A 23,207-nucleotide genomic window follows, 5' to 3' on the forward strand; every position below is an offset into this window, starting at 1 on the left:
GCTGAAGGCAGATGCTTAATCAACTGAGTCACCCAAGTGCCTCTTTTGCTGCTTTTAATACAGAAAAAGGAACTGATTTCCCTAATATATAAGGAGTTTCTACAAATCAGTAAGAAAAGACTAATAATCCAATGGAGATGGAACATAGGATATGGACAGGCAGTGTGTACAGAAAAGAAATACAAATAGCTTTTAAACACATGAAAAGATACTTACCTTCATTTGGAATGAGAAAACTAAATTAAAACTACAACAAGGAACTTTCTTCCCCTACCCATCAGATCAGCTAAAAAGTTTCTAATGTTGTATTGATAAGAATAGGAGGAAAAGGGGCGCCTGGGTGTCTTAGTTAAGCGTCTGCTTTCAGACCAGGTCATGATCCCAGAGTCCTCATCAGACTCCCAGTAGGGAGTCTGCTTCTCCCTCTCCCTCTGCCCCTTCCCCCTGCTCATGCTCTCTCTCTCACTCAAATAAATACATAAAATCTTAAAAAAAAAAAAAAGAGTAAGAGGAAAAAGAGGCATTCTTCTACATTCCTTGCTGATATTAATACAAATTGGTACAACCCATAAAGAGGACAAACTGATATGTATCAAAATTACAAATGAATACACTCTTTTGAAATAACAATTGTACTTTTAATATTTTTAACTCACACACACACCAACCTGCACACATGCAAAATGACATTATTAAGTGAATCACTGTTTGGAATAGCAAGTGAGTAGAAACAACCTGTAGCAGACTGGTTAAATTCTAGTATATGCATAGAAAGGAATACTATAAAAAAGATGATGAAGCACTCTACACATTGATACGGAAAGATCTCTATGATATATTAAGCGAAAAAGCAAAATATATATTGTACATACACATTTAACTTAAAAGCAGGGGGAAGGGTATAATATAGAGATAGTTATTGTATACATATAAATATCAAGAAGCATTTTAAAACATAAACATATGACCTATGAGTAGCTGGAGTACACAAATAGGATACTTTTTACTATAGTCTTTTATACTTGATTTTTGAACGATGTGAATTTAAAACCTATTCAAAAATTAATTTTTAAAAAAGCATAAATATTATGCAATATTAAGTATCAAAGTTAGTATCTAATATGTGTATGTATTATATATCTAAACAATATTTTAAGATTCAAAAAATTTTAAAACAGGAATTTTAATTCAAATACTCTTTTTGACTTACCAATTCCTGTGATCTCTTTTTTGATCAGTTGCAACTCCATATGTTGGATTTTTATTCTTACTAATAAAAAGTAAATTTTTCCAACAATCACATCCTTTAGATGATACCTTTGGGGAAAGAACATAACTCATTTACCAAATATCAGTTTAAAAAAACAAAAAAAAAAGGGGCACCTGAGTGGCGCAGTCAGTTAAGCCTCTGACTCTTAGTTTCGAATCAAGTTGCAATCTCAGGGTCTTGAGACTGAGCCCCATGTTGGGCTCTACGCTCAGTGTTAAGTCTGCTTTGGATTCTCTCTCCTTCTCCCTCTGCCCCTCCCACTCATGCTCTCTTCCTTTGACTATAAAATAAATAAATAAATAAATCTTAAAAAGAGTGAAACAGACATCTTTATGACAGTAACTATTTAAGAATACCATTTTGGGGGCAGCTGGGTAGCTCAGTTGGTTAAGCATCTGCCTTCAGTTCAAGTCATGATCTCAGGGTCCTGGGATCGAGCCCTGCGTCCAGCTCCCCATTCAGTGGGGAGTCTGGTTGTTCCTCACACTCTGTCCCTCCCCCTGCTCATGCTGTCTCTCAAATAAATAAATTTAAAAATACCATTTTGACTATTCATATTATTTAATGTTCTTTTTTTTTTTTTTTTCAAAAAAGTATTCACCATTTTACTATAAAAATAGGAATCAAGATTTTACTTGGCTATCAATATACCTCAAAGGGGAGAATTAGCCTGATTAACTTTACTTAGAGGTTAGTCCTTTACTTAAGGGTACTTTACTTAGAGGTAAGTTTCCAAAGAATTTAAGCACAGAAAATTAAGACTGTTATGCTTGCAATATTTATTTGGTGTATAAAGATGTTTCTGAACATTAAAACTCTATACAAGAGTTTAGTGTCCTTATTACTCTAAGTGCTAGAATAGTGCAGCCACCAAAGCACTTGCCCACAAAGAGAGACTCCACAGGTTGAGTTTGTTGCTATGATATCTAGTCATCAAAGTCCTTTCCCATGTACTCTGAAATGACATGCCAATAAACCCAGAAATTACTACAATCCCCAGAGGGCTTTTTAACCTTCTTCCAGGTTTTAATCTCAAAATAATATTCCAGGAGTTGATCAAAGTAATTATGCCGGCCTGAAGGGAGGCTTCCAGTGACAAGCATTTAGGTCCTAAACAATTTGACAATTTTATTAACAATATAATTTAAGACTCTGAAGGCATGCTTATATCCATTTTTAGGGATATAAACTGGTGAGTGACAACTAATAAAAGTCATGTAACAGAAGAGTACACAGGAAGGGGATAAAAGAACATATATCCATTTCTTCAACAAATAAACTTTAGTGGAAAAAAGTAGGAGGGAAACTTATAAATTAAAAGAAATTTAAGAGTCAAACAACCAAATGCAATGTGTCCGGATGCCCTGGATTCCAACAAATATTGTTTGGATACTGATGTGAATAACATGCGTGTGGGGGGAGAAAAGACATTTTATGAGCCAATCAGGGAAACATGAACATTGACTGTATATGTACAGGTATTAGGAAATTATTAATATTTTAGATATAACAGTATTATATTTAAAATGATACACAAGTTTTATGGATGAAATTCTATGTCTGGAATTGGCTTCAATATTATCTATTGGGAGTGTGGGGGCTGGATCCAGATAAAACAGATCTGACTGTGTACTGACAAGTGCTGGAACTGGGCATTGGGTACCTGAGGATTCACTGTATTGTTCATACACTTTGGTCTATGCTTGAATTTTTCCATAATAAAGTTTAACAAGGCATTAAACAATAAAAACAGGAGCCCGTTTCTGTAAAAATACAACATACATAAACATAAATATATACCTTTCCCTCTCTCGTGAAAAGATACGCAAGAGATATTGTGATTAAGGGGCAAAATTAATTTAAAAAATAAAATTTAAAATGTAATCTTTTACACTGCCAAAGACCTGAGCCAAAGGCAGACGCTTAACTGACTGAGCCACCCAGGTGCCCCGTCATTGCCAACATTTTCAATAATGAAAATGTCCTGCTGGTTATGTAGTCAGAAAAAAGTATTCTTGTTTAGCTTTAAAGAGATGACTAGGCTAAAGTTATACCAACCCAGTAAGGAAAATTTTTACAGACAGAAGGGATTAGTTGCCTTCTGAGATGGTAAGATCCTCTACAAAAAATGACCAGGCAGAGACTTAATAGGAATTGAATATGAAAGACACCTGTACTGGGTCAAGAAGATAGTCTTTCCACTCAGAGATTTTGTTGGGCTGTTAACATCAAATTAATGTCAATTCTATCCCTACTTTGACCAATTTACAAAGACCTGAAAAGCTTATTTCTTAATTTTCCCTGAACATTTAAAGTTATCTGTTTTTAAAGGTACTTACTTTGATTTATTATATTCAAATTCTATGTGTAGACAATCTTCAATGCCCACTTCCATCTTAATAGAATTGTTAACGTCAGGGTATGTGGCAAGCTGGTGAACAATAAGATCATATTCTTTTATCAAATCTGTCAGTCTTCTTACTATTGTCACTTTAAGAAAATACCTACAAAGTCAACAGAGAGAGAAGTTAAATCTCCTATGATAAATTTTAGTGTTTTAAATAAGCAAACATTAACTGCAACTCCAGCTTTCTCCCTGCCGATCCTTTGGGATCAACTACTTCACGAAAGAGTTCTAATCTTTAAACGCCCCCACCATCAAAAAAAAAAAAAAAATACAAAGTGCAATTTTAAGAAGAGCGTATGTACTTTTTAGATGCATTTGAAGTGCTATGGTCATGCCTTCCTGAGGAAATCTCTATCACTTCTTACCATATACCAAATGAGATTTGCTGGGAAACTAATGGATTTTGACGTAATTCTGTTTACAAGACAAAAGGAAGTACCTAGGGGATGAGTCATACAAAGGAAGTATATTACTAAAACTTCCCATGATGGCGTTCTCTAAATCTATGATAGAAGGCTCTTATTACCTCAGGTGAACATTAGCTATACAAAACAAAATATTTGGCAGAATTCTTAAAAATCTGAAGTCCGTCAGTCCAGAATTATAATGAGAAGTTCTAATAAGACATTCAATAGTAGCCATTACTTTCTGGTTTTGACACCATCTACAGTTGTTAATACACATTCATACCTCAAGCGGACATTGGCACCGATGTAAGATTCATATGGCTTTTCAACTTGCATAAATTCAAAATCATAACTTCTGCTCTGAGTCAATTCTCCAGGCAAGGCTAGTTCTTTGACTAGGTTTACAAATTCATGAGTATTACTCTTGTCATTGAAAAGTTCTACAAAATTTTAAAAAGCAAAAAAGACCAATTACAATTAATATCTATTTCATTAAAACCCAAACTTCTACCTCCAAAGCAAATAATTTTTACCAAAAGAATTAGCTGGATTTGTCTCTAATATACTACACCTATGATATAAATTCCATTATCTTCCTCATTATGCTCCACCGAGGCACAAAAATATTCAAGCCACACAGCACAATGAAAATTTCTATTATAAAAGATGTATTCATTCCTTTAATGTAGTTAGGGCTTGCCCAAAATGAAGCTACTTTAACAGACACATTTCCAGCAATTATTTGAACTTCCTCCCTTCAAGGCAAAAACCATTTGTTGTTTTGCTTTAGTTAGGCAAATATATTACTTTGATTAATACTATAATATACAAAAGACTTATCAACTACAGTGAATTAGTATAGCTTGCCCCTCAACTATAATCTCATCTAGAATAAACACATAAACACGTATCTACTGATTCCAATTTTGATACTTTAAAAATGTATAGTACATCTTAGAAAGCTAGATTTAAAACCTAGCTACATATACTGTATTAGAAAGACCCATTTTCTTTTCTGTTTTTCAATCTGTAGTACCAAAAGATTTATACAGTTTAACTCCTACTAAACCAAGAATGCCTCTGAAATATATGTGTGGAAATGTACACAAGCTGATCTACGTCAAGTAGAAATTACACCTTTCCTTTTCACATGGAATTTTTTGACAGGTGAGTCTGGCTACAAGCACACACTAGGTTAGGAAGACAAATGGCATGGGTAATTAGAAAGTGAAGGATGAGGTGACACTGGTAATTGTAAAGCTGGTGAAAAATGTAGGCAGATGGAAATTTCACTGAGTCAACTAATTTACTTGAATTCTTTTTCAAGGCTCGTAATTTACATAACTCCTTTCATTTTTAGTAATTAAGTTTAATAACAAATAAAGGCAGGATGAGTCAAGTATCATTTAATACAATTCAAAGAAACATGATTTAATGTTTATAAAATAAATCTTCTCTTTTATTATGTAAAATCGATTCCTTCCTTCCACGAAGCTGATCTCTATAATTCAAGATTTTAAGTGCCAAATCCAACCCTTTCAAACTCAGTTATCATTAAAAAAAAAAAAAAAAAAAAAGTAATACTATTTTAAAACTCACCAATTTGACCTACAAATTCAATTCTAATTCCTTGGTGCTCTAGCCTCTTTCCAGGTTGCTTAAAGGCTAGGTTTACCTGCCAAAACATGAAATTGTAAAAGATGTTAACAATCCTTTGAGTGGGCCTACTAATAGATTCCTTCCAGATGAATACAATATATAAGTATTTCAGGTATTCATTTCTTAAGTTTGAGACACCACCACATACCTAGATCATTACGACTTTACAGCACCAGAGAAGGTATAACTTACTCGTATACAATCACTTATACATACGCTTAAAAGCACTTGCTTTGTTAGGAAGGAATCCTTTATAAATTGGAGAACTATAAAGACTCAAATCAAAAAAAGGGGGAAATTTGCAATCAGTCAAATGTGTTTTCTGGTCAAATAGTTAAACAATTCTATACAACAGCATTTAATGTAAGGTAATCACTACTAATTTCAAGAAGTTACCTAAAAGATCACTTTCAGCTCTTTTTAACCAAAAATATATTATTAGAATTCCTTTTTTATGTATTATTAATAATTCTTAACCTTAAAAGCAATGTTTATTCCCCTGAATCTGCTACTCACTCTAAAAACAGAATGTCTAAAGATTGAAATTTTGAATATGATTTATCTTACATATTTTTGAAGTAAAATATATAACCTTGAAATCCTAAATTCACATCTGCCAAATGGAAGCCTTAATTTTGTAAATTTTAATTTTATAAATTTTTTAATTTGACAAAATATCTATAAAGTACATACATATTAAAAAATTTTTCCAAATGTTTAAGATTAGCTAACATACAAAAAAGCATACTTCCAGATTTATTCTTTACTATAAGAAATAATGTTAACATGACTCTTAAAAGCTTTTTTAAATAATGCTTCTCAAAAGGTAACAGTAATCAAGTGCCAATAAAAACAGAAATCCAATTACTTCTGTTTGTAAACTATATTAACTAAAATATTCACTTTTCTATATCTTCCAGAATGAGTTAGTTACTTGCCTTCCAAATTAATATCTCAGAGAAAGAAGTAAATAATTAAATAAATTGTGGTAGGTACATCATATAATGGAATATTATTAAAGTTTAAAAATAATAAGATCAAAGAATTTTTAATGATGTGGGAAGATGTGCATGATATGTTACATGAAGAAAGCATGGTCAAATTGTATACAAGCATAATGCCAATTACATTTTTTTAAATTACACAAAAGAAATACTCTTAAAGCAGTTACTTCTGGGATGTATAATTATGAGTAATTTTGTTTTCTTCTTTGTAGTTTTCAAAGGTTTGGTTGTTTTTTTTTTATAATAGGCAAATAATACTTTCAAATTCAGAAAAATACCCATTTTAAAGGAAAAAAAAAGTATACTTAGAGGCTTCACATACAATAACAAGTAGAATTTTAGGTTTGAACCACAAATAATACAAGCCTAACTCCCAATTATTTCACAAGTCAGGCAGTAATTACAGCTATTCTCTAATTTACACTAATAAAGCACATAAAAACAGAACGCTTTTTAAAATGTCTATTTGGCAACAGATTTGGGGAATATTTTCATTGGAACATGGCTGTGTCTGACATTTTTAAATTTGCAGTTCTTCAAAAAACACTTTGAAACCATACTATTAAGATAGAAATTTAAAACTATTCCATTTTTCTATCAAATTGCCTAAACTCTGAAATTGTCCTTAGTCTCCCACTGATGTCAAAACACAGTTGCTTTTAAGCCTAAAGCAAGATATTCTAGAATCTGAAGGATCGAGTTGGAAGGCATAATGAAGCATTTTTATTTAAAAACTGTTCTGCAAGGGAACATAGAAATATAAGTGAAACTATGATTGTGAACTTAAGTTAAAGAACTTTAATACCGTTATACTTTCGTAACTTTTATTATAATTTCAAACTTATAGTTTCATGAACAGCACAAGAAAATCCCACATATCCTTTATTCAGATTGTGTTTATATTTTGTCCCATATGATTTATCATCTTTTTTCTTTATATATAGACATGCATGCATACATATACAACTTTTTTTTCCACAGTTGCGAGTAAATTGGAGACATCGTGCTCCTCTACCCATGAACACTTCATGTGTTCCATAAGAAAATAATCTCTTAATCGCAGTGCAATTATCAAAATCAGGAAACCTAAAACTCCATAGTTTATATTCAAATCCCAACAACTATCCCAATAATGTACTTTACACCATTTTTCCTCCTATCCAGGCTCCAATCCAGGATCACATTACATATAGTTATGTCTCTTTAGTCTCCTTTGATCTCAAACATTCCTCAGTCATTGCCTTTCTTTTTTTTTTGAGAGTGCATACGCAAGCAGGTGGGGAGGGGCAGAGGGAGAGAATCTCAAGCAGGCTCTAGGCTCAGCACAGAGCCTGCCATGGGGCCTGCCAGGGAGCTAAATCCTGAATCTCAGGACCCAAAGATCATGACTTGAGCCAAAGTCAAGAATCGGATGCTTAACCAACTGAGCCACCCAGGCGCTCCCAGTTATTGCCTTTCTTGACTTTGATGTTTTTTAAGAATACAGGTCACTTATTTTGTAGAACAACCCTCAATTTGGGTTTGTTTGATGTTTTATCACAGTTAGACTCAGCTTATGCATTCTTGCCAAGAATACCACAGAAATGAAGTTGTGTCCTCCTCAGTGTATCTTATTAGGAAGTACATCATGCCAAGTGGTAATTTTAACTTTGATCACTTAGTCAAGGTGAGCTACCAGGTTTCTCCAATTTAAACTTACTATTTTTTCCCTTTGCTATTAATAAATAATTTGAGAAATGTGAGACTATGTATACCTGTTTAAAAGGCCATGAAAACATAGGAAACTATATATAAAATATATTCACTGCTCTAACAAGCCAATCTCAAAGCTCATTCTTCAGCATATAATATTCTGTAGATGTCTCAAATAATGCCGTCTTCAGGAGCTGTTTAAGGAATAAAATTCATCTACCCTGCATTTAAGACAAATATCTATCATGGGGCACCTGGGTGGCACAGCAGTTAAGCGTCTGCCTTCGGCTCAGGGCGTGATCCCAGAGTTCTGGGATCGAGCCCCATATCGGGCTTCTCCACTAGGAGCCTGCTTCTTCCTCTCCCACTCCCCCTGCTTGTGTTCCCTCTCTCGCTGGCTGTCTCTATCTCTGGCAAATGAATAAATAAAATCTTTAAAAAAAAAAAAAAAAAGACAAATATCTATCAATGTATATACACCATTTATAGTATCTTACAGTGAATTACCAAGGTATCTGCACTTTATTGTTGCTGGATATTGTGGTTATCCAAAATTAATTTCCAACTGCTGCCAGAAGAATGTGGTCCATATTCATGTTGATGAAAGATACTGCAACAATATTCTTTGTTTAAACAATTAACCTGTAAAGCCCTACAATCTCAGAATAAACATATGCCTTTGTTCACTTTTGTAACAAGGAATACAGAGTTCACTACAGGTGGCTTGGCACCAGCACCACCACTTCAAGACAATTTACTTATAACTGATCAATCTAAAAGAACCTTAAGGAATTACACCTTATGAACCCACCACAAATATACCCAAATTGCTATCAAATTTTTCACAGTTATTGTGCCTCACTAATTAAACACGCAATCAGTAAGACTCTCTCAAAATTATCCAGAAGGTATACTGATACAAGCTATATTTCAAAAATAGGAAACCTAGCTCAAATATATTCTTAAAGCATAAAAAAATTAGGATACAGTCCAACTGTTCTAGACTTAAGAAAGAATTGTCACTTGAACATGAACCAAAGCAGTAAATATTCTACACAAGGATTAAAAAAAATCTGAGTAAGTACCTTTTAAGAATTTCTCTATTTATCTTGTAATAATCAACATAGTCCCACTCGTCTTAAGAAATGCTTCAAAAATGGGACACCTGAGTGGCTCAGTCGGTTAAGTGTCTGCCTTCAGCTCAGGTCATGATCCCAGGGTCCCAGGATTAAGCCCTGCATTGGGCTCCCTGCTCAGGGGAGAGTCTGCTTCTCCCTCTCCCTTTGCCCCCCATCCCCACTCATTGCTCACGCTCTCTCTCAAATGAATAAATCTTTAAAAAAAAAAAAAAAAGAAAGAAAGAAATTATTCCAAAACTCTCCAAAAAACTTTAAACAGCAATTAATTTTAACTTTAAAAAGTATATGCTACAAGAGTCCCCAACAGTCCCCAAACAATTCAATGGGGAATGAATATTCTTTTTAACAATAGTGCTGGCACAACTGAATATCAACATACAAAAGAATAAAGCCGGATCCCTACCTCACACCATATACAAATATTAACTTGAAATGGATCAAAGACCTAAATGTAAGAGGTACAATTACAAAATTCTCAGAAGAAAACAGGGGAGTAAATCTTCACTGCTTTGGATGGACAATGGTTTCTTAAGATAACACCAATGCATGAGCAACCAAACAAAAAAATAGATAAATTGGGACTTAATCAAAATTTAAAACTTTAGTGCTTCAAAGAGACCATAAAGAAAGTGAAGACAAGAAGGAAGGAAGGAAGGAAGGAAGGAAGGAAGGAAGGAAGGAAGGAAGGAAGGAGACAGTTCAGAGAACAGAAGAAAATATTTGTGAAATATACTGATAATGGACTTGCATCAAGCACATAGAAAGAACTCTTCCAACTCACAATAAAAAGACAACCAAATAAAAAAACGTGAAAGTATATGAACAGACTTTTCTCCAAAGACTTCTTCAGCAATCAGCATGTGAAAAGATGCTCAGTATTAGTCATTAAGGAAATGCAAACCAAAACCACAATGAGATACCACTTCATATCCACTAAAATGGCCATAATAAAAAATATAGACAATATTAAGTGCTGCCAAGAAACTGGAGAAACTGGAACCCACATACATTGCTGGAAAGAATGTAAAACAGTGCAGCTGCTTTGGAAAAGACTGGCAGTTCCTCTAAAAGTTAAACACAAAGTTAACATGTGACCCAGCAATTCCACTCCTACATATACACCCAAGAGAAATGAAAACACATATTCACACAAAAACCTGTGCACAAATGTCTTCTTAATAGTCAAAAAGTAGAAACCCAACTGCCTGCAACTGATGAACAGATAAAGGAAATGTGGTATATCCATATTCCACATGGATATGTATTGGAATATTAGTTAATCATAAAAAATGATGGTTTGAGACATACTACATGAACAAACCTTGAAAACATTATGCTAAAGGAAATAAGTTAGACACAAAAGGACAAATATTATATGACCACCTTTAAGAAATAACTAGAACAGTCAAATTTACAGAAAAACAAAGTGGACCAGAGGTACCCAGGGACTGGGAGAAAAAGGAAATGGGCATTATTTAACAGGTACAAAGTTTCTGTGTGGGGTGATGAACAAATTTTGGAAATAGTGGTGGTGGTTGTAAAACCCTGTGAATGTAATTAATGCCACTGAATTGTACACCTAAAAATGGTTAAAATGGCAAATTTTATTATACATATTTTTTACCAATTTTTTAAAAAGGAATGAACCTTTAAAGCATCACACTAAGTGAAAGGAGCCAGGCATAAAAGGCTATATATTGTAGGATTCCATTTATATAAAATGTCCAGAATAGACCAATCCTTAGAGAAAGAATCAGATTTGTAGATTAGTGGTTGCTAGGTGTCTCAGTTCATTCAGGCTGCTGTCACAAAATACTGCAGACAGGGTGGCTTATAAACAACAGAAATTTATTGCTCACAGTTCAGGAGGCCAGGAAGTTGAAGATCAATGTGCCAGGAGATTTGGTGAGAGCTCTCTTTCTGTTCACAGATGGACTATCTTTTCACTGTGCTCTTACAAGGCTGAAGATATAAGGGATATAAGAGCACTAATCCCATTCATGAGGACTCTATCCTCATGACCTAATCATATCCCAAAGGTCCCATCTCCAAATACCAACATACTGAGGATTAGGTTTCAACACATAAATTTTATGAGGGCATAAATATTCAGTCTATGGCACTAAGGAAGTGAATGCTAATGGTATGGTGTTTCTTTTGGGGTGATGAAAATGTTACGGAATTACTGGTGACAGCTGTATAATTCCGCAAATATAATAAAAACACTGACTTGTATTTTTAATAGTCTGAATTTCTTGGTATATGAATTATACTCAATAGGCTATTTTTTTTTTAAAGAAAAGAAAATAAATGTTGCAAATACACCAATGGAACAGAACAGAGAGGTTGAAAAAAAACCACACAACCTCCGTTTATGACAACAGTGATATTGCAGTGCAGTGAAGGAAAGGATAAATGCTCTGTTAGTGAGATAGCCAGAAGGGAGTAAAAAAAAAAACTAGGCTTAACTCCTAGGTCGCAAAGACAAAAGCAACTCCAAGCAAACTGAGGATCTAAATGTGAAGTATAAAATAAAAAAATTTACAGGAGAAAGAACAAGAGAATATCTTCGTGCCCATAAGGTAGGCAAAGATTTCTTAAAAGGATACAAAACACACTAACAAAAAGGAAACACAGCATTTATCATGTATTAAAATTAAGAACTATTTAACAAAAGACACTAGTAATATAGTGAAAAGTCACAGCAGAAAGTGAGAGAAAATATTTACAACACATATACAAAGGACTCTACATTGAGAAGCATAAAAGCCCCTTATCAAGAACACACACACAAAATATTACACATCAGTAAGAACAAAAGTCAATTGAGTAGAAAAACTGAGTAGAAAAACCCAAAAACTTGAATAGGCACTTCATAACAGAGATCAAATGACCAATAAGTCTATGAAAGGCTGCTCAACTTCAATGGACGTCAGGAAAATAAAAATTAATACCATGTAACAACCAAGAGAATGAAACCATAAGAAGAAAAGCCATAGACTAAGAGAAATTTTTGAAGAAGACACATCTAGTAAAGGACAGTTATCCAAAACATACAAAGAACTCTTAAAACCCAACAAAAAAACAAACAATCCAATTGAAAAGTAGGCAGAAGATCTGAACAGGCACCTCACTAAAGAAGATATACACTTGGCAAATAAACATAGAAAAGATGTTCAACGTATTATCAACTATACACCTATTAAAATGGACCAAATCCAGAACATTGACAACACCAAATGTTGGCAAGGATGTGGAGGAACAGGAACTCTCATTCACTGCTGAAGGAATGCCAAATAGCAGCAATACACCAGAAGACAGTCTGGCAGTTTCTTACAGAGCTGAAGATAGGCTTACCATACAATCCAGCAAGCACACTCCTAGGTATTCATCCAAATGGGTTGAAAATTTATGCCTATACAAAAACCTGCACAAAGACGTTTATAGCAGCTTCATCCGTAATTGCCAAAACTTGGAAGCAACCAAGATGTTCTTCAGTAGGTGAATGGACAAATAAACTGTGGTACATCCTGATAATGGAATATTACTCAACTCTAATGAGCTATAAACCTGTAAAGACACAGCTGAACCTTAAATGTATATTTCTAAGTGAAAGAAGCCAATATGAAGAGGCTAGATACTGTATGATTCCAACTACATGACATTCCGCAAAAAGCAAAACTATGGAAACAATATAAAAGTCAGTGGTTTGGCAGGCAAGATGGGAGAGATGAATCGGCAGAACAAAGAGGATTTTTAGGGTAATGAAAATACTCTATGATACTATAATGATGGACATATGTCACACATTCATCCAAACCCACAGAATAACAACACCAAGAGTGAATGAACCCTCCAGTAAACTATGAACTGGGTGATTATGATGTGTCCATTCTAGGTTCACACTTGGTAAAAACTGGGCCATTCTGGCGAATGACGTCGATAATGGGAGAGGCTATGCTTGTGTAGGGGAAGGAGGCATATAGGAAATACCTGTACTTCCCTTTCAATTTTGTTATAAACCTAAAACTGATCTAAAAAAATAATTCTTAAAAAAAAAGACCTGGAAAAAAAGTGCGCAGACAGAAATTCACATGTCAAGAATATCATAAAAGGAATTTATTCTTGCTTTGGTTGGGATGTCAGACTCTCAGAACTTCAAAATTATATCTAAGGTATGAAGGATTTTTATGCAGAGACACTATCATGCAAAACCAAGTCTGGAAACCAATTATTCAGTCCAACTTCTTAATTTTAAAGTGAGATCCAGAAAGTTAAATGACTGCCGAGAGCTACCTACCAAGACAGTGGTAAAGTCAAGACTAGATCTTCCAACTCTAACCCAATGATCTTTTTATTATACTCAGATATTTCAGAAAGCCTAGACTTGTTCTTAGTGAACATGAGGGGTCACAGATAACCAATGCTTGTTTTCTTCTCTTTCTCTTAAGCTTTCTTTTCAAATTACTCATAAGTTACCTATTTAATAACCTATTCTAAAGTTATGCCAGGAATCAATATTAACAGCAGTTACAACACTTGCAAAAAAGAGAAAACCAAATATCATGTACCCCCCGATAAAAAAACACACCGCCACATATACTCTTGCCAAAAGAATTGAAGTTGACTCTGATTAAGCTTCTAGATCCAGCTATCAATTTACAGGCAACAACTGTATCATAAGTATGCAATCACAGAGAACTCTATAATTCAAGTGTCCCAGGTTCTTCAAAGTATAAGAAAAGAAAGGCATGAAGAGGGAATCTGAGATTAAGAGAGATTTAAAAGCCATATTAATCTTTTTAAGGGAGCAAGACTAAACAATTAAGAAACACAAGGAATTTTATGATTATAAAAGTCAGCATAGCAGTTTCTTTTGAGAGGAAGAGGCTATGTTTGGGATCAGACACAGGGGTAGCTGGCAAAGTTTTCCTTCTTGACTTGCATAGTGATTACAAGAAAACATGCCTTATGATTATTTATTTGTTTTGTGGTTTTCAATATGTGTTTTATTTTACAATAAAAGGTTAAAAATGAAAAAATCTCAGGTCAATAAATAATCAGGTTACAGATAGTTATCTTTTGAGCAACAGAAAATACTTACCTATAAAAGATTTATAATTTTTTAAAATGTAATCTATAGTTATTGATTAGGACTACATATGACCTCTAGCAATTCTGAAGGCACACTATTTTCTATAAACCACACTGAAGTAGCTTTTATTCCCTTTACTCCCCTTTTATTCCCATCTTCCTTTATTTGTCCTATAAACATCAGCCATGAACTCCTAACTAGCCCAGATGACATAAGATCACTTTAAACCAGACAATGACTGTTTCCTACAAGACTTAAAAACAAAAAAGGGGCACCTGGCTGGCTCAGTCAGTAGGGCACATGACTTTTTCTTTTTTAAAGTGGGCTCCATGCCTGGCCCAACGCCAGACTTAAACTCACCACCCCTAGATCAAGACCTGAGCTGGGATCAAGAGTCAGATGCCCAACCAACTGAGCCACCCAGGCACCCCTAGAGCACTGGACTCTTAATCTCAGTCAGGGTCATGAGTTCAAGCCCTATGTTTGGCTTGGAGCCTACTTAAAAAAAAAAAATTATGATTAATGAGTATTAATCATATTTGCTAAGGTGCAAGATTACTTTTATACATCACTTGATAAGGAAAGGGGGAAAAGCAAAACTTTACAGAAGGGCTCACAAAATGTACCTGACCATACACAGATACATTCCAAATGTACATTAAGCCCTTTACAGAGTGCCAAGAAATGAGATCAACAGACACAATGATAATAGCACAGACATATAAGCTATCAAGAATGAGAAAGAAACATTTAAAGGTATACTAAAGAGTTAACTCCGATCTCTGTAACTCAATTTAATGTAAAAGGAGAAACAAACTGAGTGGATCGTAGCCCCACTGAAGAAAGTGAAGCAAAACAGACACATAGTCACAAACACAAAATTCTGCTTGCAACTTGAGATTCTGCCCCTGTAACCCTTCCAGTTTAAGAATCTTTCCTGTAAATGCTCTAAAGAATCAAGGATTTTAGGTGACCTTCTAAAAAAACTTCCCATCTCTAACAAAGTCATTCAAATTTAGAAACAGTACAGACAACTTTGATGACTAATTCTAATCTCCTACAACTAGGTATTTCTTACAAATGAAAGAATTACCTTTCCTGAAACAGATTCTCCATCATAGAAAAGATAATGTTTTTCTACTTTGCCATCTTCAGTCTTCATTTCGGCCATTTTCCTGGTTTCCCCATCATTAAGGACAACATCGATCTCACAAATGGGTCCAAAAAAGCCTCCAAGAAAACTCTGAAATAAAAGGAAAATGCTCATAATTATGTTTTGTAATTACATTTTGTAATTCAAATCTAATGATCTCTGACCTAGTTAGTATGCAAATCTGCAAGTACAACATCGAAATAAGAACTTATATCAAATTCTACATCAAAACTAAACAAATTTAGCATAACAATGTACATACAGCTAATACTGTACTGTACATTAAAATTTAAGAGGACAAATTCATATTGTATGTTTTTTACCACAGTTTTTTAAAAGACAAAAAGAAAACTAAAATTTAAACATGCTATAATTTCAATCATTTCCATAGGTAACCACTATATATAATCAATTACTACCATATACCAGAAACCTAGAAAATTAATTCTTAACACCTGGATTTGAAAAGTTACCTTTAGTTATACTTCTATGTTGTTATGTCATATGCAGAACTCATACAATCCAAATTATGTGTACAAATCCAAATGAATTATTACAATGTATATTTACTTTAAAATGTACTGCTAGATAGGTCTGAACAGGATGTGTTACATTGTATAAACCTTTGGAATAAAACTGGCTCTAATGGAGGGGACTAAATTTCTGTGAATTTTTCCAAAGAAAATGTGTAAGCCTTGTTATGTAAATCCTGAATATGACAGAAATATAAGGGACAAAGATGAACTGTTTATGAATGCCAATACACTAGTTGGTAATAATATGGAATCCATTAGTAATTCCAATATCAGATACAGTTGTAGATCATTTTCGTCACTAAAGCAAGCTAGTCTTCTAGCCTTTTTTAAAATTTACGTCAACAGTCTTCTACGCTGTCATCCTACATCCCTTCTTAGTCTCCCCTACACAACCATAGTAATCTCTTAAAAACATAAACCTGATCATTTTCTGTTTAAATTCCTTCAGTGGGCTGTTAAGAGTATAAATTGGAACAACTACTTTACAAAACAGTTGGTCAGGCTAAAGATACACATATCCCATGACCCAGCAATTATACCCTTAGATATCTACCCTAAAGAGAAACTCTTACACACATGAACCAGGGAAAAAATATAAAAATGTTAATAATATCATTGTTCATAAAGCCCCAAATAGGAAACAATCCAAATATCCATCAACAAAAGAATGGACACATAAATTTCATTCTACATTCATACAGTAGGCAAAGGAATAAGACACAACTATACACAAGGATAACTTTCACACATACTATATAATTCCGTTTATTAAAAAGCCAAAAACACATAATGTACAGTATAGCATCAGAAGTCAGGAAGTGGTTAGAAGAAAGCATAGAGGGAGTTTCTGGGGTGCTAATTATGTTGTTGTTTTTATCTGAGCACTTCACACACAGATTTGCTCACTTTGTGAAAATATATCAAGCTATACACTTAATTTGTGCACTTTTCTGTACTTCAATGAAATGTTATTTTAAACACACGCATGCGCACACACACACACTGTATTCCCTAACATAGCCTACATATATCTAGTTCTATCCATCTCTCCAGCCACACCAGCTTCAAGTTATTTATCCAAGTTAATCAAATTCGCCAGGTCCCTTCTTGTCCTAGACCAAGTATCCTTAACCTAACTAATTCAGCCTCTGAGTCTCAGTCTGACTCATTGCCATAAAGAGGCCTCCCATACCTTCCTAAACTGAAACTAGAGTCACCAAATTTAGGCCTCACAACACCGTGTAGTTTTATTACTTCATTATTTGTTATAACGTGTGCTTATTCAACACGTGAATCCCTGACTGAACTGTAAACTCCCTGAGAACAGACAGTTTATCCTTTGCTCATCACTTAAGACATAGTAGCTACGGTAGGGTGTGGCATTTAGTAGAAAGCATTCAAATACCTATTGAATGTTAAATTAATTTTGAATAAAACACATACTGTCCTGATAATAAAAAAACAAATGGATACACAAAAGAAGTGAGTTAAATCTGGAATATTCGGAAAGACAAGACCTCCCCCAGGAAGTTAGCTTTGGTGCAGTAGCTAAGTCTAGAGCAAGAAACTTGCATCAGGCCTCAGTTCTGTCCTCAGGTGGCAGAGTAACAGCAAGCAGGCTAATGATCCTCTTAAAACTCTGCAGGTCACAGGGTGATACCATGATCAAAGGAGACAGTGTTTTCCTTAATTCTGGGCTTGCTTTTTTGTTATTATTAATCCTATAATAACAAAAAGATTATAATTTCAAGAAATCAACTCAGAGAATTGCCAGATTTGTACTTTTGACATACTACAAAGACACAAACAGCATTTTTTCCTTTCAACAATGTTTTAATCTTTTCTGGCAATATTATGAATAACAAAGTCAATTTTAACCAGAAAATTAATTTTAATCAGAAAACTATTCTGAACTTAGAATGAAAAACATCAATGATAGATCACATGCAATGCCCCTTCCCAGTTAGCTTTCATACTCCAAGTTTTACACTCAAAACTTGCTCAAAATGGTGTATTTTTTCCTAAGGGCTACAGGCATGAGAATGGACAGCAGCTCAAAATCAGGCTGCTGATATTTACTAATTCTCAACTAAACTACAGAGCCAGCCACGTTGGGGGGGCGGGGGGAGTTGCTATGGGAAGAGCAATTCTGAAAGGGTTGAAGACAACAGCCTCATTTAAGATATAAAATAGAAGCAAGAAAATAAAATTTAATTTTCTCATTCCCCCTTCATACATCCCAGAGCTGCTTCTGGGAAAAATAAGATTTGAAAACTATAAAAATTGTTTTACGGATAAAAGGAAATATTATGGTAACTTTTTCCACATATGGATACTTAACACACAGAGCTGAACTTGGGATTTGAAAGCTGATATTAAAAGATCAAGTAATCAAAAATAACAAAATCAAAATTGCCACTAATTAAAGTGGTGTAAAAGAGACTGAAGTCTTATAAAATCTCACAATTAACCAATAACATAATTATAATTACACAGTCTTATTTTGACACCATAGATAAGAAGGAAAAATTCCTAGGCATTAAAAATACATGAAAGCTATGTTATCCTCTATTACTTTCTGTATGCATGAAGCATTTCATAACTAAAAATTTAAAAAGCAGACTTACTTTTCAACACAATCAAAACACTAAGATGGGGAGAGATCAGAAGGTATTTTTGAAAGTCTAGTTACAGCACATGCACAATAGGTTGAGTAATAAGCTACGGTACCTTAACAAGGCTGAGAGAGAATTCAGCACTAGGTTAACACCCAGTTTTTCACACTAGGACACATCAAAAATGAACTAGTCTTACTAAAAGCCTCCAGAAAACTGTTGATGTCTTACATTTAAAAGCATATGACAAAGAGAAAAATTATCTGAGAAAAAAGTCTGTCCTTTTTTTTTTTTTTTTAAGATTTTATTTATTTATTTGACAGAGAGAGACAGCCAGCGAGAGAGGGAACACAAGCAGGGGGAGTGGGAGAGGAAGAAGCAGGCTCCTAGCAGAGGAGCCTGATGTGGGGCTCGATCCCAGGACTCTGGGATCACACCCTGAGCCGAAGGCAGACACTTAACAACTGAGCCACCCAGGCACCCCTAGAAGTTTGTCTTTTTTGTTTTCCTTTTAAAAGGAGTTGAAAGAAAAAGATTTCTCTACCCAAAGTCTTGCTTTTGAAGTTTTTATTGCAAGATGTGCATCTTCTGTCATTTCAAACAAAAGTCATAAAATTAAAATCTTTTTTTAAATTATTCACAAATTATAATCATTCTCCTGATATGTAAAAAGGAAACAAAATACATAATTGACAGGATGGTGAAGACTAGCAGATGGAGAGGGAATGAAAACTGTAAAGAAGGTTAGACAGACTTTTGCTGAAATTACAGAAGAGACATTTTGAAGCGAAAGACTACTCAGTTCTGGCGAAGACATCTTCAAGTGAGCATTCAGAATGAGATTTTCAGGATCAATATTAGACAATAATATAAAAGTTAAAACTCAGGAAGCCTTTAAATAACTAGACTGCAATATATATGACTATTAAAAGATTATGGCATTGTTTTTACAGTTTTCTACTTGCGGCCTAACCCTCATATAACCTTTAGGTTAATTTAAGATTTTTCATATAATTCATAAACCTGTACTGAACATCACCATCCAGCAAATACCATGTGGATATGTTAAAAGTCAACAAACTTTTTAGCCCTCACTGAAGAAATTTCACTCCTTCCAGTGGATGCAAAAAAATGCAACTCAAGGTGAATGGAAAGGGAGACTCTCAAAATTTACACAAGCAATGAAACAGCAAATTTTCATGCATAGATTACATTTATGCCCATTTCAGTGTTACAAAGCTTTACGATTTAGTTTATGTTTGACGAGTAACTTGAAAATAAATTGCTCTTAAACTAGTACAAAAGCTTATTAAAAGTAATTTTTAAAATAAGCCAAAGACTTTTAAGTCTTCTTGGCAAAGTATATTCAATTAAAGAAGACTTCCTTAACTCCCTGACTAGGCAAGGTCTCCCAAAACTTCCTTGTTAGATTTATCACAACTGTTATTTCCACGTTAAACAAATAGTTACACAAATAGATGTTTACCTCCCTCTAGATTGTAAGCTACAAGAGAGCAAGGGCTGTTTCAGTTTTGCTAGTGGCCCTTGGTACGCCTAAATAATTTGTTGCATGGGGGGAAAAAAGGCCCCAAGTTTAAGAATGAATATGCTTGTCTTTACTTTTCTGATTTTAATCAAATCAACACGCCTTCTGAGTCTAAAATGTATTTATTTTAAAAAACTTTTTTAAAAATAAACTTAGCTTCGTCTTCAGCCAAAAGTCTCAAGCAGTTTACTGAACCAGTGAGTTTTGGGAAAGCTGATAGTATCAGGAGAGCACACAGTAGGCGCTCAACGTATGCTTGCTAAACGAAACAAATACCATAAAGTGAGCCAAAAAAGATCCAATCTGGAGGAGATGGCCAACACACACAAAGTTAAACGCCTCGTGCCCACGCCTGTGCTTCCCACTAACTGGTTAGAGTACTCTGACTTCCCTCCCTTCTCTGTTCCCTAGGCCATTTCAACAGCCCAAAGTGTTAAGTTTCCAGAAAATGGCTTGGGGAAGGAAATGAGAGCCAGAGCTTAAACTGGCGGGCACAAAACCAGTGTCTTTTGAATTAAAGATGTCCCCACTTTAATGTCCTTTCCTTTTTCTCTCCCATTCTACAAGTGTCAACATCAAGGCTGAACTGGGGTCAAGATATCGCCGAATGTCACCACACAGAGATAAAACAAAACAAAAGCCCGGAGTTTATCAATCTCGTGACACACTGGAAGAGAGTGACCCAGTCCCTCCCCCCCACCCAGCCCGGAACTGGGGGACTCCCGGGTCACTCCACCTGAAGGGAAGCGAGGCTGTCCGGAAGGAGCGGAGGGACTGGCTACCTTGGAAGGGGAGGCGGCACTGAGCCCCCCCACAGGCGGGGTCCGAGTACCCAGCCAGGGCCCCCACAGCCTGTCGAGGAAAGCGGGCAGAGGCTCCGACAGGGCCAGGAGAGCGCGCCGCCGCCCGCAGGTGCTCGGGCCTCTACGAGACCGGGAAGAGGCGACGCCGCCGCCCGCCCTTTCCCGATCCCGCGGCGGCCAGACAGGCCTACCCCGGCTCCCCGCCCTGCTCGCTGCCCCCCTCCTGCCGTTGCCCTCCGCTCCACCCGCGACACCGAGCCCGCTGTTGGCCGTTCCGCCCCGCGCTCTGCGGCCAAGGCTGGAGGCGAGCGCGCGGACCGCCGCGCACTCACCATTGTCAGCGCCGCCGCCGCCGCCGCGTCCCCACCACTTCACTCCTCTTCCCTCAGGAGAACTCCCAGTCCAGATTCCCTCCGCCCCAGCGCCCGTCACGTGACCTCGAGCCGCTGGCCGCACGTGACCCCTCCCTTCCTTTCCTCTCCTCCCCCTGCTCCAGTCCCCTCCCGGCCTCTTGCCCCGCCCCACTGGCCAGCCTGGCCCTTGAGGGGCGGCAGTTTGGAGGCGGGGCCTCGTGCTCCACCCTATAGCTGAGGGGGCGGGGCCACCGAGATGCCGTAAAGTGGGAGGGGCCTGAGTGGACGCAGGCTCCTCAGGCCTTCCTCGCCCTCTCTTCTGTCACGTGAGGGGCGGTTCGCTGACGGGCTTCTTTGCCACGGCCAATTCCTCTTCCCTGTGAAAGTTGGAGTAACTGGGAAAGGAGAAAGGAGGGAGGGTTTGTTCTGCAGGCTCTCTCTCCGGGTGGGTTACTGCGCCGCCGAGGCGAAGGGGCGCTCTTACCCGAGGCGCTACTTCCTTAGGCCTCGCAAGATACATGTTCTCTTAATCCAGGGAGGAGGCATTCTTTCATCTTTCTGGAACTCTGCCCGGCTCCGTCTCCCACTGAGAGCTGCTGGGCTTTGAGAACTTGCCAGCTCTATAGCCTCTGAAGAGCCCGCCAGTGGGAAAAATGTGAGAGTGCTACATCCGTTGCTTTGTAAAGTACACGGGTAGCTTGAGACCTAGCCACCTGAGCTGTGCTGTCCTGCCAGTACGTGAGGTGGGTGGGGGGCTTCCTAAAGCAGGTGGTGCAGCTAGCCAGTACTCTGGCTCTGACCGCATCCTGACATTGTGGTCTAAGTCTACAGGCCCTCCAGATGAATGGGATGCTGTGTTGGTTTTTAAAAGCAGTGTTGAACCAGCACAGTGTATACATGACCAAAGCAGAAAAAATGATCATCTGAACACACCATCATAACAAAACAAAATCAAGTTTGTGAGACAGGGCCATAAAGCAAGTATAACATTTTAAAAGGCTTGAAATTAGAGCATGGTCTCTAACCACAATAAAATTCAACTACAGATAACAAAAAAAATCCACAAATTTATGGTAACTAAGCAACATAATTCTAAACCTCTATGTCAAAGAAGACATCAGTTGGAAACTTAAAAATAGTTTGAACTAAAAGAAAATTATAATAGAATTTATGGGATACAGCTGAAGTAGTAATTATAGGGAGATCTGTAGCTTCAAATGTATATATTTGAAAAGAAGAGTTTTAAAATCAGCCATTTAAGTTCACATCAGAAAGTAAAACCATACGAGCATGTGGAGGGGAGCAGGGGGTATATGGGAACTGTGCTTTCCACTCAACTTTGCTGTGAACTTAAAACTTCTCTAAAATGATTTAAAAAAAATTAAAAACCCTCACGTGGTTGTTTACATTATCTTCAACAAAGGCGCCAGGACAAATCAATGGGGAAAGGACAGTCTTCTCAACAAATGAAGTTGGGAAAACTGGATTTCCACTTACAAAAGAATGGAATTGAACTCTTATCTTACAT

At 36.2% G+C, this 23,207-nt stretch overlaps 1 protein-coding gene across 2 annotated transcripts in view; it reads right to left on the reverse strand.

Annotated features, from left to right (window-relative positions):
• Positions 1-21,779, reverse strand: part of VPS26A (VPS26 retromer complex component A) — a 34,562-nt gene extending 12,783 nt beyond the window's left edge. The window contains exons 1-6 of one of the 2 annotated variants that reach the window (XM_045783397.2): positions 21,659-21,779; positions 15,767-15,916; positions 5,684-5,759; positions 4,368-4,524; positions 3,610-3,774; positions 1,211-1,317 (exon numbers count right to left, since the gene is read on the reverse strand). In XM_045783397.2, coding sequence (XP_045639353.1) covers positions 1,211-1,317; positions 3,610-3,774; positions 4,368-4,524; positions 5,684-5,759; positions 15,767-15,916; positions 21,659-21,661 — 658 coding nt within the window. In that variant the 5' untranslated portion in view covers positions 21,662-21,779. Of the gene's footprint in view, positions 1-1,210; positions 1,318-3,609; positions 3,775-4,367; positions 4,525-5,683; positions 5,760-15,766; positions 15,917-21,658 lie in introns of those variants that run through there. The other variant, XM_045783398.2, reaches the window with a different exon arrangement.
• Positions 21,780-23,207: the final 1,428 nt, after the last annotated feature.

Source organism: Ursus americanus, chromosome 6 (genome assembly GCF_024610735.1).
Source record: "Ursus americanus isolate L20-20 chromosome 6, mUrsAme1.1.p, whole genome shotgun sequence".
In the NCBI taxonomy this organism is placed as follows: domain Eukaryota; kingdom Metazoa; phylum Chordata; class Mammalia; order Carnivora; family Ursidae; genus Ursus; species Ursus americanus.